The sequence below is a fragment of the Zingiber officinale genome, chromosome 7B (assembly GCF_018446385.1).
Source record: "Zingiber officinale cultivar Zhangliang chromosome 7B, Zo_v1.1, whole genome shotgun sequence".
NCBI classification, from domain to species: Eukaryota; Viridiplantae; Streptophyta; class Magnoliopsida; order Zingiberales; family Zingiberaceae; genus Zingiber; species Zingiber officinale.
Window position 1 is genome coordinate 77,198,042 of NC_055999.1, and position 18,686 is coordinate 77,216,727.

General features: G+C 33.5%; 1 protein-coding gene across 4 annotated transcripts; it reads left to right on the forward strand.

Moving 5' to 3' along the window:
- The first annotated feature begins 10,649 nt into the window (after positions 1-10,649).
- LOC122006057 (probable galacturonosyltransferase 6) lies at positions 10,650-15,601 on the forward strand. 4 transcript variants are annotated; one of them, XM_042561386.1, is made up of 10 exons: positions 10,650-10,912; positions 11,022-11,074; positions 11,171-11,212; positions 11,352-11,463; positions 11,583-11,674; positions 11,850-12,088; positions 12,250-12,607; positions 13,485-14,003; positions 14,667-14,975; positions 15,313-15,601. In XM_042561386.1, the coding sequence occupies exons 1-9, from the start codon at positions 10,792-10,794 to the stop codon at positions 14,937-14,939; spliced, it is 1,809 nt and encodes a 602-aa protein (XP_042417320.1). In that variant the 5' UTR covers positions 10,650-10,791; the 3' UTR covers positions 14,940-14,975; positions 15,313-15,601. The 4 variants fall into 4 exon arrangements, with proteins under 4 accessions (XP_042417320.1, XP_042417319.1, XP_042417322.1 ...); XM_042561385.1 differs by having other exon boundaries at positions 14,667-14,949; XM_042561388.1 differs by lacking the exon at positions 15,313-15,601 and having other exon boundaries at positions 11,583-11,653; positions 14,667-15,293.
- Positions 15,602-18,686: the final 3,085 nt, after the last annotated feature.

Here is an 18,686-nt window from a genome sequence, read left to right on the forward strand (position 1 = left end):
ATGTTGCTTTCTACTAAACCAGCTAACAAGTGATGAACCTAATAATTGGCATCCACCACTTGTGCTTTTGCGGTCTAGTTTGCATCCAGCATAATCTGAGTCAGAATATCCTATTAGTTCAAAATTATTTGTCCTAGGATACCAGATTCCTACATTTGTTGTTCCTTTAAGATATCTAAAAATTCTTTTAACCTGTGTCAAATGGGATTCCTTAGCACAAGTTTGGTATCTAGCACACATACTAACTGTAAATAAAATATTAGGTCGGCTTGCAGTTAAGTACAGTAGGCTACCTATTGCACTTCTATAATGTTTTAAATCAATTGGTTTTCCATTTGGGTCACTATCTAAGATTGTGTTTACTGCCATCGGGGTTTTTATTTCTTTTGTATTTTCCATTCCGAATTTTTTAAGTAATTCTTTGGTGTATTTATGTTGAGAAATATAGTTTCCTTCATTTGTCTGTTTGATTTGTAATCCTAAGAAATAAGTTAGTTTTCCCACTAAGCTCATTTCAAATTCTTTTTCCATTAGATTAATAAATTCTTCTAAAAATTCTGAATTTGTTGAGCCAAATATTATGTCATCCACGTATATTTGTGCAATAAATATGTTTGTATTTAATGATTTAACAAACAAGGTTGGGTCAATTTGACCTTGTTTGAATCCTTTAGATGTTAGGTAAGATGTTAGCCTCTCATAACACGCCCTGGGTGCTTGTTTAAGTCCATATAGGGCTTTCTTTAATTTAAACACATAATCAGGGTGTTCTAGACTTTCAAACCCAAGAGACTGACCTACATAAACTTCTTCTTTGATTAGTCCATTAAGAAAGGCAGACTTAACATCCATTTGGTATAGTTTGAATCCCTTATGGGCTGCATAACTTAGTAACATTCTAATGGATTCTAATCTGGCTACTGGGGCATATGTTTCATCATAGTCAAGTCCTTCAACTTGACTAAATCCTTTGGCAACCAGCCTAGCCTTATTTCTAGTAATTTCCCCAGTTTCACTTAGTTTGTTTCTGAATACCCATTTTGTTTCTATTATTTTCTTATTCTTAGGTGGTGGGACTAGGTCCCAGACCTCATTACGCTCAAATTGGGCTAGTTCTTCTTGCATAGCTATAATCCAATCTGGGTCTAGTAGGGATTCTTCCACAGTTTTGGGTTCAATTTTTGAAATTAATGAAATTTGACTTAGGTTTCTAAAAGATGATCTGGTTTGAACTCTTAAGTCTGGGTCACCAATTATTTGATTAGTTGGATGGTTTGGGTTTACCCTTATTGTTTTAGGAGGTTGATTCTCTTGATGTTGTTCCTCGTCTTCATGACTTAGAGTTTGGTTGGTTTCTGGAACAAACTCAGTTGGTTGTGTAGGTTCTATATCTTGTGTAGTTTCTTTAAATTTTACATTAGTAGTTTCTTCAATTTTTAAGGTAACCTTATTATAAATTCTGTAGCCTCTACTATTTAAGGAATATCCTAAAAAAATTCCATTTTCAATTTTAGAGGTGAATTTTCCTAAGTGTTCTCTTGTATTTAAGATAAAAACTGGGCACCCAAATACCTTAAAGTATTTTATGTTTGGTTGTTTATTATAGAACATTTCGAAGAAGGTTTTGTTATGAGTTTTGTACATAGCAGGCTGTACTAACGGCTTCTGCCCAAAAGTATTTAGGTAGGTTATACTCATTTAACATTGTCCAAGAAGCTTCAAGTAAGGTTCTATTTTTTCTTTCTACAATTCCATTTTGTTGGGGGGTTTTAGGACATAAGAACTCATGATGGTAACCATTTTCTAGACAAAAACTGTTAAAGTTGTGATTTTTAAACTCTCCCCCATTGTCACTCCTAATTCTTTTAATTTTAATATCTTTTTCGTTTTCAATCTGTTTGCAAAAATTTGTAAAAATTTCAAAAGTTTCATCTTTATGTTTTAAGAATTTTACCCAAGTAAACCTAGAATAATCGTCTATAATTACTAAACAATATAAGTTTCCATTTATGGATTTGACTCCATGGGAGTCAAACAGGTCTAAATGTAGAAGTTCTAAGATTGAGTTAGTTTGTGGTTGATTTGTTTGTTTGTGGGTTGATTTAGTTTGTTTGCCTTGTTGACAAGCATTACATATGGTTGAATCTAAGTTAGGTAACTTTGGTAAGCCTTTTACAAGTTCATTTAGTTTACTTATATTTCTAAAGTTGGTGTGAGACATCCTCCTATGCCATAACCAAGTTCTTTTTGTGTTAAATAACACTTAATGGAAGAAATGGTTAAGTTGATGACATAGATGTTGTCTTTTCTAAAACCTTTTAGGCTTATGGTAGGATTATCTAGATGTTTGATTAAACATTCTGTAGATAGAAATTTGACCTTATACCTAGTATCACACAATTGACTTATACTTAGAAGATTATATTTAAAGTTTTCAACAAGTAAGACATTTGTAATTATAAAGTCTAATTTTAACTCAATATTACCTATACCAATTACCTTGAGTTTGCCGTTGTTTCCAAAGGCAATTGTTCCTAGGCTTTTGTAAGTGAGTTGAGTGAACTTGGTGTGATCTCCAGTCATATGTTTGGAGCAACCACTGTCCAAAATCCACTTGGTTTCCTACAGTAAGTAGGATTTAAAGTTAGTCTTTTGAGCATGCATTATTTAAGTTTAAAATTAGCTTTAAGTTTAAAGTTTTGAAAAAAAATTTTTAAGTTTAAAAATCTTGAAAATAATTTTTTAAGTTAAAAATTTTGAAATTAATTTTTAAGTTAAAATTTAAATTTTGAAATTAATTTTTAAGTTTAAAATTAAAATTTTGAAATTAATTTTTAAGTTTAAAATTAGAATTTTGAAATTAATTTTTAAGTTTAAAATTAAAATTTTGAAAATAATTTTTAAGTTTTAAAATTAAAATTTTGAAAATAATTTTTAAGTTTAAAATTAAAATTTTGAAATTAATTTTTAAGTTTTAAAATTAAAATTTTGAAATTAATTTTTAAGTTTTAAAATTAAAATTTTGAAATTAATTTTTAAGTTTAAAATTAAAATTTTGAAATTAATTTTTAAGTTTAAAATTAAAATTTTGAAATTAATTTTTAAGTTTAAAATTAAAATTTTGAAATTAATTTTTAAGTTTTAAAATTAATTTTTAAGTTTTAAAATTAAAATTTTGAAATTAATTTTTAAGTTTAAAATTAAAATTTTGAAATTAATTTTTTTTTTTTTTAAAGTTTAAAATTAAAATTTTGAAAATAATTTTTAAGTTTAAAATTAAAATTTTGAAATTAAATTTTTTTTTTTTTTAAGTTTAAAATTAAAATTTTGAAATTAATTTTTAAGTTTTAAAATTAAAATTTTGAAATTAATTTTTAAGTTTTAAAATTAAAATTTTGAAATTAATTTTTAAAATTAAAATTTTGAAACCTTATTCATCTCACCCGATCTATATTTTCAATCAGGGAATCCTATGATTTTGTGAGATGAAATTGGATTTTTAATTATGGAGTTTTGGTTTAACGTGTGTTAGATTCAGATTTAGTTTTGGTTTCCACAAATAGGCATTCTTAGGATAAACTTCTAAGCTTGGTGAGTCACATGGACATCATTAGAAGTAACCAACCTTTCGAGGTTTTCCGAATAGTCCTATCCACGGAACTTAGAACTAAATCTTGGTCTAACTAGTTAGGATTCATTTAAGGATAGCTTCGGTCAGTTCCACTTGGCCAAATGCACCAGATCGAAGCCATATCTTTCTAGACATGCGATGCCCAAGCTTCCCTAACGTACTATCATCCAAAAATTTCACCAGTACCATGATTCAAGTTAAACTTGGTCTCTTTTTAACTAATCCTAATTACCCTGCCGGGTTAGTTTGTTTTGGGTTACCCTGTCGGGTAGGTTAGTTTTGGAGGTGCCAGCTATTCTGGAGCCTCCCCCTGAATTATTGGCCATTAATTTAGATTTTGGTTTTAGGCTTGTGTCGATTCTTTTTATAGTTATAGTTAACTTGGTGATAATTTTGTTGATTTTTAAACTGTTTAGATTTTGAATTTGATTTAGGTTTGTATTTTGGATTTTGGTTTGGTTTATACACTTTTATATAATGTATTTTTTCTTTAGGTATATAATATTGATTAAGTCCTACTTGCGTGGTCAGACACGCTTTCGGAACCCAAGCTAGATTGGTTGACTTGTATTGGGTTATTAATGATTTGAAGGTTTTATTTGAATTCGACTTATATCCTAGTCCGGTTTTATTATAACATGCTTTTTGATTATTTAGGATTAGGTCTAAATTTTTTGATCTTGTTGTGAATTTTTCTAACATCTCCTTTAAATTGTTTATTTCATTTTTTAATGATAAATTCTCCTCCTCAAGTGTTAGATCTTGAGTTGGATTCGAATTTTTTAATTGTTCCTTGAGGTTCTGATTTTCCTCAAGAAGTAATTTGTTCTCATTTTCTACTTTGGTTAATTTACTATTTAAACAAGAAATGATTCTAAAAAATTTTTTGTTTAAATTAAAATATACCTCATTCGAGCCTTCGGAAACGAGTACGGACTCGTGGCTTGTTTCGGGTTCGGACCCGTCTTCATCTTCCGACTCATTTTCAGTTTCGGCTTTGCGGGCCATCAGTGCGAGGTGGCTCTGATGTTTCTGCTCTTCTTCCTCCGATTCGTCCGAGGAGTCGTCCCACGTTGCTTTGAGTGCTTTCTTTTTTGTTGGCTTTGGTTTGTCGAACTTCAGTTTTGGACATTCGTTCTTGTAATGTCCCTTTTTGTTGCAACCGTAGCAAGTCACGTTCTTTTGTTCTGAGGGAGAGCTGATCTTTTGAAGGTCCTTTTTGCTGAAGCTCCTCTTTCTCCTGGTGAACATTTTTCTTACCAAGTTCACCAGGTGTTCTTCGTCTTCGGAGTCTTGGTCAGATTCTTCTTCAAATTCAGGCTTGCTTTTCTTTTCTTTGGAGGAACCTGCAAATAGAGCTATACCTTTCTCGACTCCAGCATTAGTTTGTTCGTGTAATTCTAATTCACAGAAAAACTCATCTAATTTTAAGTTAGAAAGATCCTTAGAAATTTTGTAGGCATCCACTATTGATGCCCACAAACTATTACGTGGAAAGGCGTTTAATGCGTACCTTATTAAGTCTCTGTTCTCCATTTGGTGGCCTATCGCATGAAGCCCGTTGAGGATGTCCTTGATCCTCGCGTGTAGTTGATTCGCTGTTTCTCCTTCCTGCATTTTTATATTAAAAATCTTATTTAGAAGCAGGTCTCGTTTTGTTACCTTAGCGTTGCTCGTTCCCTCGTGCAGTTCGATCAGCTTGTCCCATAGCTCTTTAGCATTTTTGTGTGGACCGACTCTGTTCAGTTCTTCTCTTGTCAATCCGCACTGTAGAGTGTTGATCGCTTTATTTTCTGTTGATGCTTTTTTCTTGAGATCTGCTGTCCAGTCTTCAGGATCCACTAGATTCCCGGCATTGTCCACTAGAATTTTGTAGGGTCTCGTAATGCACATCCACTGGTCAAAGTCGGTTTTGAGGTAGACCTCCATGCGCTTCTTCCAGTATGGAAAGTCGTCCCCGTTGAAGAGTGGAGGTCGTACTGTGCTGAATCCTTCTTGTTGAGACATTCTGTGCACAGGTAAATAACCAAAAAAAATATCCCAAGACTTGGTCTTGGATTAGTAGTGCGGGAAGAGAAAAATAGGAAAAATAAATCTAGATTCGTGTTGCACTAATATAAATTGATTAAGTTAACGAAACACCAGTTTTAAAATTAATATAAAAAAAGAAAATTCACCCCCTGTCTGATTGGTGGTTGCACCAAATCAGAGCGGTACCTGCTCTGATACCACTTGTAGGACCGTTAGATTCGATAGAGGGGGGTGAATATCGATTCGAAAAACAAGAGTATAAATACGCAGCGGAAAAGTAAAATAGACACAGTTGTTTTTTACTTCGTTCGGAGCCTGTGACGACTCCTACTCGAAGGCACGTGGTCCTTGACCACTTTCGTTGGGCAATCACTAGCAATTCGGAATAATAATTACAAAAGAACCGTACAGGGAATGCTAATGAAACTGAAAAACAAATACCGACAAAAAAGGGAAAAGAACGGAGCGTAGTGTCGGAGCTTTGTTAGCGTCGCACTGAGCGTCGAGCAGCAAGACCAGCAGTAGAAGAGTTCTCAGCTTGATTGATTGTTCTGAAGCTCCTGTCTGGGGCTTCTTTTATATGCTGTTCCGGGCGCCTGGATTCCTTTCGGGCGCCTGGAATGTAACGTAACTGCTCAAATCGAGATGCTTCACGTGGCGACGACTTGGCTGGATAGAATTCGCCTTCCGGGCGCCCGGACCTCCGGGCGCCCGGACTACCTTGTTCCAGAAAACTCCCTTTTCCTGCAAAACAAAGTTAGTCCGAGGCAAATGTATATCCTGTAAAACAGATTGTCAGCACAGTTAAAGTTCAACAGATAAATAAAAAGAGTATGACTTAGATTCCGTCTTTCCGAGACCGGAATCTAGTCACGATCTCGACTTAGACATCCGAAATGGATCTAAGCCGGATCGACGCCTAATGTCCCCTTCCTGGGAACGCGTCCTCACAGTCACTCCCCTCCAGTGACTTACCTCACTTACCTGCCAGACGTCCGGTCAGCCCGTCGACCCGTCTGGACTTCTTGCCAAGCGTCCGGTCAGCCCGTCGACCCGCTTGGACTTCTCGCCAGCTATCCGGTCAGCCCGTCGACCTAGCTGGACTTCTCGCCAAGCGTCCGGTCAACCCGTCGACCCGCTTGGACTTCTTACCAGACATCCGGTCAGCCCGTCGACCTGTCTGGACTTCTCCTGCACACTCGATCAAAGTGTCAGACAACAACAAAACTAACTTAACCTATTTGTCATTCATCAAAACCTGGGTTAAATCGTTAGTGCTAACCGCACCAACAAAACCTTGTTCTTTTGACCCTGTAAGACATGTTAGTCCCAAAAACAAACACATATCCTGCAAGACAAAGGTTAGCACGATATAAATACAGTAAATGAAGTATCTGACAGTCTCCGGACTGTCCCGTTCTGACTTCGGATTTCCAATCAGAAACCCTAGGTCGAACCGACGCCTACTGTTCCCTCTTCCGGGGAACGTGTCCTCACCTACTCCACTCAGGAGATCATACCTGATGTCAGTCCGGTCCTCCGGACCAACTGGACTTTTCACCTAGGATTACCACCCCCTAGGACCTAAGGTTACCACCCCCTAGGACCTAGGGTTACCACCCCTTAGGGTTTTTCTCCACCTAGGATTATCTATCCCTAGGACCTAAGGTTACCCCCTCCCCCCTTAGGATTTCTCCTCCACATAGGGTTACGACCCTCTAGGACCTAGGGTTACCACCCCCTAGGATTTTTCTTTCACCTAGGGTTACCACCCCCTAGGGTTTTCCACCTGCCTAACCGCAATTAGAACTTTCCTTAAAAGCTCATTCAAGCATATTAGATAACAATTAAACTTAACTTTGAATCCCTTTTGCCATTATCAAAACTAAGGTTCGATCGTCGGATGCTTCCCACACCAACACGTTGCCCATATTTTCATGAGGCAATTTACTGATATACCCCTTGATATTCCCATTATATAAGGCGTCCAAGTCTTTCATCGAGAAGGGGAAGAAAAAGAAAAGAGAGAAGAAGAACATCATTAAGTGACGAGATTCGATTTGTGGAATCGTCAAGAAGCGTTCGTCACTGTAAACTTCTCGCAGCCGTTAAGAGACGAATTCCTCCATCTAGCGTTTTTTCTCCTCCTTCGAATTTTATCACAACAAGGTATGATTTATTATTTTATACAGTAAATTTGAATTATAATTCCTTCATTATTATTCAACTAATCAAGGAGGTGATCGATCCAATCTCACAAAAGTTTTTCCCACCAACTATCAAGATAAATTGAAAAATGCAGATGGATTATGACAAACGATCTAACATCATAAGTGTTTTCAAACTCACTAGATATAGTAAGTGTTTGGGAGAGCTTTTGTTTATTTAAAAGTGATTCTTATAGAGATTATTTTGAAGTTAATAAGAAACTAAAATATGAAGTGTCTGGAAATTGAAGCCAAAAACTAATACAGATAAAGTTTGAGTATTTGATGAATAATTACTTCCAAACTTAATTTTTAATTAAATGATAATAATATCCTTAAACTATATAAATTAATCCTGTTTAATTATCTAAATATAATTTTTATATACCATAAATATTATTTAAAAAATAAATACTTATAATAAAATTTGATTGAAATTTTATAAATGATTTGGGAAGTGGCGTGAACAAGGGGAGAAATTAGATCAAAAGTATGATGATAATTATGTAAAATGATAAATTTATTAAGGACATAGATGAACCCTTGCTTCTAGCTTTTGAGTAAAAGTTATAAAAGCTGAAATAGAATTTGACATTCATAAATATTCAAAAGTACTTATATATAGCTAGAATCTAAGAAAAGCTTAGTAAAAGCTCTACCAAACACTTTCATAATGTATCTTAAGTGAAATTTGAACACTTATTACTTAAGGAGTCCATCTCGTTTCTTACCACCAGACTCATCCATAGCCCAGAGGTTATAATTGATTCTTAGAAATTATAGGTGTAGTTGCTACAATTTAATTATTATTTTAATATTGAAATAAAAAATTTATAATCAATGCTTTTGATACCTTAAAAAAATCTTTTATAATAATAAAGATGGGTGTTGACTGATGGCTCAACCTCATAAAATTTTTAAAACTTTTTAGATGTAATATGTTCTCAGTCAAATTTAAACCTTTGTTCCTTAAAGAATCTATTGTATTTTTTACCATTACACTTATAATTCCTTATGAGGAGTTATGGCATGGCCGGCTTTAGACATAGGCCATTAAGGCCTATGCCTAGAGCCCTAATTTTTATTGAGGTCTATTATTTTTAATGTATTAAATATATTTTTATATATTTTTTAAAGATAATGAAAAAATAGGGTTCACATGATAAAAAATTATACCATCTTATTCTCTAAATTTTTTTAAAAATTGAGATCATTATTTTTAATATATTAAATATATTTTTATGTATATTTTTTTTAAGAGAATGGAAAAGAATAGAGCCCACGTAATTAAATATTTACATGATCTCAATCTATCAAAACTTTGGATTTTACAAAGAGCTCATTAGAGTTCCAATGGATAGAGTCATGAAGAAACTCTTTTTTTTAACAAATTAAAATTATTTTTAATTATGGATGTTATTTTATAAAATCTAATCTACTAGTCTTCAATATCTCTCAATCATAACTTACTCTAGTTACATTTATCATTCGTTAGTGATGCTTTCTCTTTTGATCAATAAAAATATGAATTAGAAATTTTTTATCTTATCCATACAATGCAAAATAAAAAATACTAATTTTTTTAAGTTTATTCTCTTCCCCTTTTCCAACTCCCCCTCTCTGTGTTTCTCTTACTCATTGAGATTGGAGAAGAGAAACCGCACCGAACACTAACACGTTGATGCGGTCAGTTCTACGATGCTTGTTGCTTGATTAAATTCAAATGGTCATACATTCATCCATATTGTGTCTCATCAAAATGGAAGATTTTATTATTTTTTTAGCAATAATGAGTTAGATACCTCTATCATGTCGCTTCCTTGATAGACATTAAGTTTAACTTTTATTTAAATATATTTACAGTCATAAATTGTTCGATTTCCCATTTGTCTCCATTCTACCATTTACAATTGTTATGATTTAGATAATGAAAAATATGATTTTTTTTTTTTGCTTTGTGCCTAAAAAGGATTCCAGTTAGTTCTTGATAAATGATAATGACTGATTTGATCTTATTATGATATTTATTTTCTAAGAATTGTATTTAATTTTATCATTTTATACATTATTTTTTATTTATTTATTTTTTGTGTTTCATCAATAATGATAAATTGATCATAAGAGCATTTTTTTTATATCGTTATCATATTTTATTGTTCTTATTTCCTCAATTTTGTTCCTTCTTGTAAGAGTTGTAATCTCCATCTTTCATTTAAATACACTTATTTTTATTTAAGTGAATTATAAATTTATTATCTACTTAAAATGTATTATTATATCTAATAATAATACTCTATTTAATATAATAAAATTTATATTTCTCTCAATTATGTTATCAAAATTTGAATATAAAAATTTAATTACTAATTTTACATCTGAAAAGTGAGAAAATTAAATTGTATAAAAATATTTTTTAAAAATTAATATTTAATTTGTTAAAAAAAGTATATCATCATTTTCGATGTAAATCTAAATGAAAAAAGGTGAGAATTTTTTTTTTAAAACAATGTCAAATATTTAAAAAAAAAATTCGCCTAACTTTCAAATAGGCTTGAGCCGGCCCCTGAGTTATGAGTGTAGTTTCTACAATTTAATTATTATAATAGTATGGAAATAAAAAAATTATAATGAGTGCTTTTGATACCTTAAAAAAAACTTTTTACGATAATAAATATAAAATGGCCCCCTCTGTTTTAATTTAATACAAATACAAACCTTATTAATGAATCAGGACAATTTTACAAATAAATAAATATATCTATAAAAGCAGAAAACGACGATCGTTCCATTCTCTCGTTTCGAATCGCTGTATCATTTGCCGTTGCCGAGTTGCCGGTGGATCCCTAAACCCTAGCTCCGATGCCGATCTCGCTCAATGCTCGGGCTTAATTGGGGCAGAGGTTCTCGTGTTTGCTGTCCGAGATGGTGGCGCTCCGCCGGCCATGGCGTAAGGTCGTCATCTACGCCTTCCTTGTCGTCTCGTTCATCGCCCCGCTTGTCCTCTTCTTCAGCGTCCCCGCCGCCGATAACTCCCCCTTCCATGGTCTCACTTTTTTTAATACGTCACTGCTTTGATTTGTTTAACTCGCACTGGATTCTCGTTTGCATTCTGTTGATCTTGGTTGGTAATTGTGTGATTTATTTCGGTACAGAAAAGAAGAACTTTCTCAATATCAGCTCTGGTATCCTGAATAGTTTCTCCCCCGTATGTTAATTCATTTGGATCTTCTCATTTCTTTGTTATCTCCAAGTATGTCCCTTTTTTAATTTTTTTTTTTTTTTGACATGTACGAAATTGCAGGGGCGTACTTCTAATGCTATGCAACTCAATTCGATGGAGCAGGTAAAGGGGTTAACATTATTTCTCATTCTCAGTCTATCAATTGATTAATCAATCTAGCGTGCTGGTTAATTGATAATTCTATTGTTAATTTGAGCTGGCGCTCCTACTGTTGGTTAGTGACAATTTTTTTGGGGTTCAGGAAGTTAGTGAGGACCCGCAGCTGAAAGGAGTTATCTATAAAGATGATAATTTGAAGAATGTTCAGATTAAATACAATCAAAATGTTACAATTTCTGGAGCAACCAACGGCAGTTATTTACCTTTTTTGTATTTTATTTGCTTCTACATTGCACTGTTGTGTTTAATCTCCTGCCCGATTCATTTGATGAATGTTTTATTTCCTTCCTCTTTGTTTTCTTGTGCACCACAGACTCCAGCTCAAGGCTTAGTGGGAATGGAGACAATCAACCTTATCACGTACCAAATTCTGCTGGTGGAGAGGTCATTTTACATGGAATACTTGTACGCTTTTGTTTCTGCTATCTAGCTGTTGTTGTTTGTTCATTTAGTCTATTTGATGGTATTTTACAATAGAATTTAAGATAAGAAAGTAACCTATACCTGGAAGAGCTCGAAAATACTTACTTTATTATCCTTAAAGCATTGCATTAGTTTCATGCTTTTTATATTCAAACAGGATAAGAAGCAGGAATCTTCTGACAAAAAAACTGGTGTTTTGACCATTCGAAAGTCCCCCTCTAGACCATCAACTGCCAAAATATGGGAAATGGAGGACCAGTTAGTAATGGCAAAGGCTTACGTGCACTTTTCTTCTTCAAATACTAACTTTCACTTGTTACGAGAGTTAAAGCTTAGGATTAAAGAGATAGATAGGGTTCTTAGCCGTTCCAACAAAGATGCAGATTTATTTACAAGGTACCTTATTTTTCTGGCAAATTGCAAATTAGAGAAAGTTGATTGAGTGCAATCTTATCTTTTAAATCACTACCATGGCCAAACAACTTTTGTATGCCCAATGGGTGTTCTCATGCATAGAATTGCCCATTATTTTTTGATTGAGAAAAGAGCTTGTTCAGTGACTTGCAGAAAATGAAAAACATGGAAGCAACTTTGTCAAAAGCCAGAAAATCTCATCCGGAGTGCTCCGCAATGGCATCAAAATTACGTGCCCAATTATTCAATGCTGAAGAACAACTCAGGGCTCAACAGAACCAAGCTTCATATCTTGTTCGTCTTACTGGCAGGACCTTCCCAAGGGGTTTTCACTGCCTATCTATGCGTCTCACTACTGAATATTTCGCATTGCACCCCGATTTGCGAAAATTGCCCAACAGTCATAATTTTGATAATCCAGATCTTTATCATTATGCTATTTTCTCTGATAATGTGCTGGCATGTTTGGTGGTTGTGAAGTCAACAGTAAATTCATCACTGGTAAGAATTACATATGTTGTTTATGCTTATTGGTGTCGTGTTTTCTGACATAACATTCTTGAGAAACTAAGAGTATTACTTGCACTGCTTCGGCTATCCTAGAAATTTATTTGAAGAAGTTTTTGATGCCATTGTCTATGGCCTTTATCTTTGTGATATATTGTTGCTATTGATATTGTAAAACAAGAATAATAAGTTGTCCTAACTATTTGGGACCAATTAGATGGACCTTATCTATACATAACCATATTGTTTGTAATACCCAGGTCACTTGTGTTAATGGTTAGAATTCGTACTATGAAGCTGTTAAAGTTGATGCGCATGCAGGATTCAACTGATGCAATCTCGTTTTTAGCATGCTTACGTCTCACTTGTTTGTATAAACTATAAACTGTGTGATAACCACCGCTTTCCTTCTACCATTTGAGTAGACACAAGTGTTTCCTATTTACCATCCTATCATTTTGTTAGCCGTGCCTTATACTTTACAGGATAATCAATGAAAAATCAACAAAAAGAACATGTGGTAGCTGTATATTGGAACAACTGATTTCAGAACCAATTATTTCTTCTCCTCTTTCCTCCTAGTTCCATCCAAGACAACATAGGTTTTCATATTCTCCTATCAATTAGTGTCATGATGACCATTATTTCTAATTGGAAAATGCATGGATTCTCTGTCAACTAGCCATGTTGGTGATTCTTATGTTTGGTAGGAATGTGGGATGCTTTACATATCTTGTATAAGTGGCCAAACAATATTTAATTGCCTGTCATCTATCCATTGAAGATGAAGGATTTATATGTCGAGCAGACTAATTGTTTATGCATTTCAAATGCTTTTTCTTCAAGTTTTTTACTTCTGGTTCTTTTTCAGGAGCCTGAGAAAATTGTCTTTCATGTGGTAACTGATTCCTTCAATTTTCCAGCAATGCTAATGTGGTTTTTGTTGAATCCACCTGGAAAGGCAACTATTCAGATACAGAGTTTGGATGATTTTGTATTCTTACCTACTGGCTTTAATTCAATGTTCAGGCAGTCAGCTAAAGCTGATCCAAGATATGCTTCTCCACTCAATCACCTTCGATTTTACTTACCAGAGGTCTTCCCCTCCCTTAATAAGATTTTGCTTTTGGACCACGATACAGTGGTGCAGAAAGATTTACGAGAACTGTGGAATTTAGATATGAAAGGTAATGTAAATGGAGCAGTGGAAATGTGCAAGGACAATGTAACATCACAGAAATTGGAAATGCTTGTGAATGTTGCAAATCCAGCATTCGCTAATAGTTTTGATGGCAAGGCATGTTTATGGGCATTTGGCATGAATATATTTGACCTGCAGGAGTGGAGAACACGAGGTCTGGCTGCAACTTATCATAAATGGAATGAAATTGTAAGTAATTCTGTGTCTTCTGAATCATTTTGGTTCCTTTGATTTTGTTGTTAGCATGTATAAGTATAGTCGCCAGAAGTTCAGACCTGCCTATTCAGTTTGATGGAGTTCTTAGTTTTATTTGTCATTTGTTACTTCAGAGGCTTCTGTAGTTGAAATTCTTGGATAAAATGTTTATTTTGATAACTGTGCGAAGTATTTAGTTGCTTGAAGTTGTGGTGTAGGTAAATTTCCCTGTAATTTCAGTCAATTTGATGGAGTTCTTAGTTTTATTTGTCATATGTTACTTCACAGGCTTCTGTAGTTGAAATTCTTGGATAAAATGTTTATTTTGCTAACTGTGCGAGGTATTTTGTTGCTTGAAGTTGTGGTGTAGTAGGTAAATTGCTCAGTAATTTCAGTCAATTTGTTGTTTTTTCAGATGCTAGAAACTTCTGGTGAGCCTTAATGCTTAATCACCCTATTTTTTTTAAAAAAAATGAATCACTATCATATTTTAATAATTAAATTGTAGACATGGTGGCAATTAAATTGTAGACATGGTCCATGAGATGGAGTTCTTAAATTTATACATTTTCCATGTTCTCCTGATTACTTTTCAGTTGTGATCACAGAAATCTAAGATTTGTCTCTCGTCTGTTCCTAATCACATTTCCGCTGCAGGGGAGTAAGCATCTGTGGAATGCAGGAAGTCTTCCACTGGGTCAGTTGCTTTTCTACAACCACACTATGACCTTGGACAGACGGTGGCATGTTTTTGGGCTCGGTTCTGATTTGAGAGTTGGAGTGACAGAGATTGAGAAGGCAGCAGTGATCCATTACGACGGAAACATGAAACCATGGTTAGATACTGCCATTACAAAATATAGAGGTTACTGGACCAGATTCCTTGACTATAGCAATCCTTACTTCCGACAATGCAACATCCATGGATAATTAACTGCAGGCTAGCACTCTTCTCTTTGTCTAATGGTCCGTATTCTTTGGTTCTTGACGATATCGTAGACCTGTTTTTTTTTTCCAACTATTTTCCCCCCTAACCATTGATGTAAATCCAACATTTTTTTCTAGTTTCTAACACAGCCATTGACTTGGCAACAGCTACTTTTTGTTGCTGAATAATATGAAATATACAGTTTTTTCCCCCAATGGATATGAGCCGGAAAATTATGTTATTTTACCAAATACTGGTGTTAATAATCTATGCTGAGCCTGCTAATTGTAGTTTACTGCTGATCTGTAGTACTGGAATCTCTAGGTATCAGTATCATCTGAAATTCACTACTTATGTTCTTCATCATTCTTCCAGCCTTTAGTAAAGCCAATGCTTCTGGCATGAAATGATAGTAATTGTAGATCCAGCAGTAACGCCATGAATCAAAACTGTTGGCGAAGAGGAGCATTGCAGCATCGACCAGAGTGATTAGAGCAGAGCAAAGCGAGGTGATGAGTTTTCAGTCCTCAAAATACTCCTTTTTAGCTTCAATTCTTGTCAGATTCACCTCTAGTTATTTTTCTCCTCTTTTTCATTTCTTCTAGATTTATTATGAAATATTTCCTTTAATATCTTATTGAATATGCTTTTTCTTTTTTGGTTATATTACTGAACTTGCAAAATCATGTCACCATTTAAACATACTAACATTGCAATTCATCACTATATATCAGATATAATTTTATTTGTCTCACAAGTTCTGCCAGTTGCAATTTGGTCTTAAAACAATTCGAGCAATTATCAAATAGTTATTAAGAAGAGGAGTTTGGAAGCAATGGTCAAGTTATTGCTATGTCATCTTAATTCAAGTTGCAGAAATACATGCATCGGACTGTCCTTCAAGATTTACTCATAAAAGGATAAACAGAAAGTGGAGTTTTGTGTATAGAAATTTTCAAGTATTTGATTTTTGTACGAACTATATATGTTTTTACATAAATTTTAAAGCAAAAGAAACTTGAAGGTAATATTAATAAGAAAAAATATATTAATTTAAAAATATTATTCAATCTGGTTATTATTCCTTTTCAATGACCAACCTCAAACTTTGGCGAGCGGTGAATAAAAAACAAGGTCGATGTCTAGTCGGGATATAATCAAGTAACAAAAGGTTTCAAAAAAACTGTGAGGAAAAAGGAGGACTACTAAGACTTTCTTCTTCTTCTTTATTTTTCGGTCTTCCAATTCATTAATAGCTTTGAGACGATCATGTGTTCTATGATCTTTGATCTCTTATTATTATAGTATTATCTCAATTAGTAGATGTTTAATATTGTTTTTTTTTTTGAAAAATTCATTCGTCTCCTTCGAGCTTAGCCAAATTTGAAATTCGAACATAATTTTAAATTTGTTAAAAAAATACCCATAGCGTATTAAAAGTCATGGTTTTATCTCGACTGTAGGAAAAGAACTAAAAGAAGAAAACCTCTCATACAATACTCTTAGAGGGTTTTTAATCTTTCCTACCGACACAATCTAATTAGTACTTAGATGATAAATTGTCATATAAGAATAGGGATCGAATCTTAAGAAATAATCTTTTGGTAAATAAAATTCTTTTCATTTAGAGAGGTTATTTGATCATCATGATTTACTCCCTTCATCTCGTTGTAGGACTAATGATGAGAGACATCTGGAGTGAGCAAGTTATCTTTTACCATCTAATTTTTAATCTCGTTAATAAATTTACAAATGATTAAGATTAAATCGGTAGAGGACTCATGTGAATCACTCCTTTAAGTTAGTTTCATTCACATCCTTTAAGTTAGTTTCATTCTATTGGAGTAAAAAAATGATGACAGTCCTGCAGCCCAATATGTCGGCCCTTAGGTTAGATAAAGATTGATAAATTATGAGAGTATTTTATCCTAACACAATAACCTTTAATGTTGAGGAAGTCAAACACCCAACAGTGAAAGCTTCATTCTAAATATCAAAGAGCACATTTGAAACAACAAAATTATTAATAGTTTGTGGGATATTTTGACAAACTTGAAACAATGAGGTTATTTTGAACAAGCAAACTATTATTGGGGTAAAATATAAAAATTCTAGTCAACGTTTTTTCCGACAAATTACTATTTTAATGTATTTGATCGTTATTTGAATTCAAATCATTTTGCAGCGGTTTATTCCATCGATTGAACAGGTTCTTCTCCAATTTGATACCGAGAACTCATCATTGGATCCGAGGTCCTAAGCTGATTGAGCGAAATTAACGGCCATGGGTGTTGGAATCGCTTGTGGCGACAACGCTCTGCCATTTATCCTCGTCGTCATCGTGATCCTGCTTGCCGTCGACGGTATGTCCTACGCTGCGACAAGGTTCACCTGCCTCTACAACCTCCTGCGTCCTTGCCCCTTCTGCTCCGGCTCAAGTACTGCGGCCACAAGCTCGGCGTCCCTGTCCTCGTCTACAGACATATCTATCGCCAACTTGCCGATTCCTGAGCAGGGCCCTCTCAAGATTCTCCCAAATCCTAGGCAATAATCATAATAATAATAATAATAATAATGATAATAACTTTTTAATATATTTTTAAATTTTTTGCTCAAGTTTTTTTCATTTGAATTTGAGATTAAGAATAATTGTTTTAAAAAAAATTTGATTTATTTTTTTAAAAACAAAATATTATTTTTATATAAAATTTAATTTTCTCGTTAATATTTAGATAATTTTTTTAACATTGTTAAATTACTTAATCTTTTTGAGACATTGTTGAATGTAAATAAAATTTTATTAATTTTAATTTTAAATTTTATTTCTAAGGAAGCATTTTACTTTAAGTTGTTTAGATAAAAAAAATCTATAAAATCTTGGCTAAGTGTAATGAGGAAATAAGATTAAATAAAATAAAATCTTAGCTAATTTTAATGATGATGAAATAAAAATACATGTAAGGTATAAATAGGAATAATGAATTAATTGATAAGATGCAATTAATGAGTTACCATGATATTTATTAATGTGTATGCTATCATTAATTAATATTAATGATCTAATTTAATTTTTTTTAATGTCTATTTAATTATTTAATCAATGGGCTCCAGTAATATTGGGACCCTAGGAATAGGCCTTAATGACCTATGCCTTGAGTTGGGCATGTTCCTGAGACATGTGCGAGGCCTACTTCCTACCAACCGATATTCATTTGGTAGTATGATATTCGACCTAACTAGAGGTGCAAAACAAATCTGAGCTGGTTGAAGCCTATTCGATTCAAATAATATTTGATTTGTATTCAAATCTATGACAATATTTTGTTCGAGTGTGCCTGAGTCACACAAGAGCTTTTGTTTAATTTTATTATATATTTATTATTTTATATTTTTAAAAATTAATACCAATATTGTTGATTTTTGAAATGTAACATCATGTACTCAGATACACTACACTAAAGTGGACGATCAAACAAAGCCAGCAATAACAAAGAGTACAAGGAACACGTGGGAAATTTGATTTTAGCTCGAACAAGAAGTTAGTTTGTCCCAAAGGCCAATGTTACATTGTTGGTTAGAAATGGGAATGAAAAATAGATAGAGTGGATGAAGAATGCTTCACTGTAAATGAGTTTTTAATCTCATATTGAGTCTCATGTCTCTATTATTTGTTTATATTGTAGCATTGTAGATAAAAATATGAGAAAAAGCTCTCTCTCACGCGTCGATACATGAGTGCCAATCCAAAA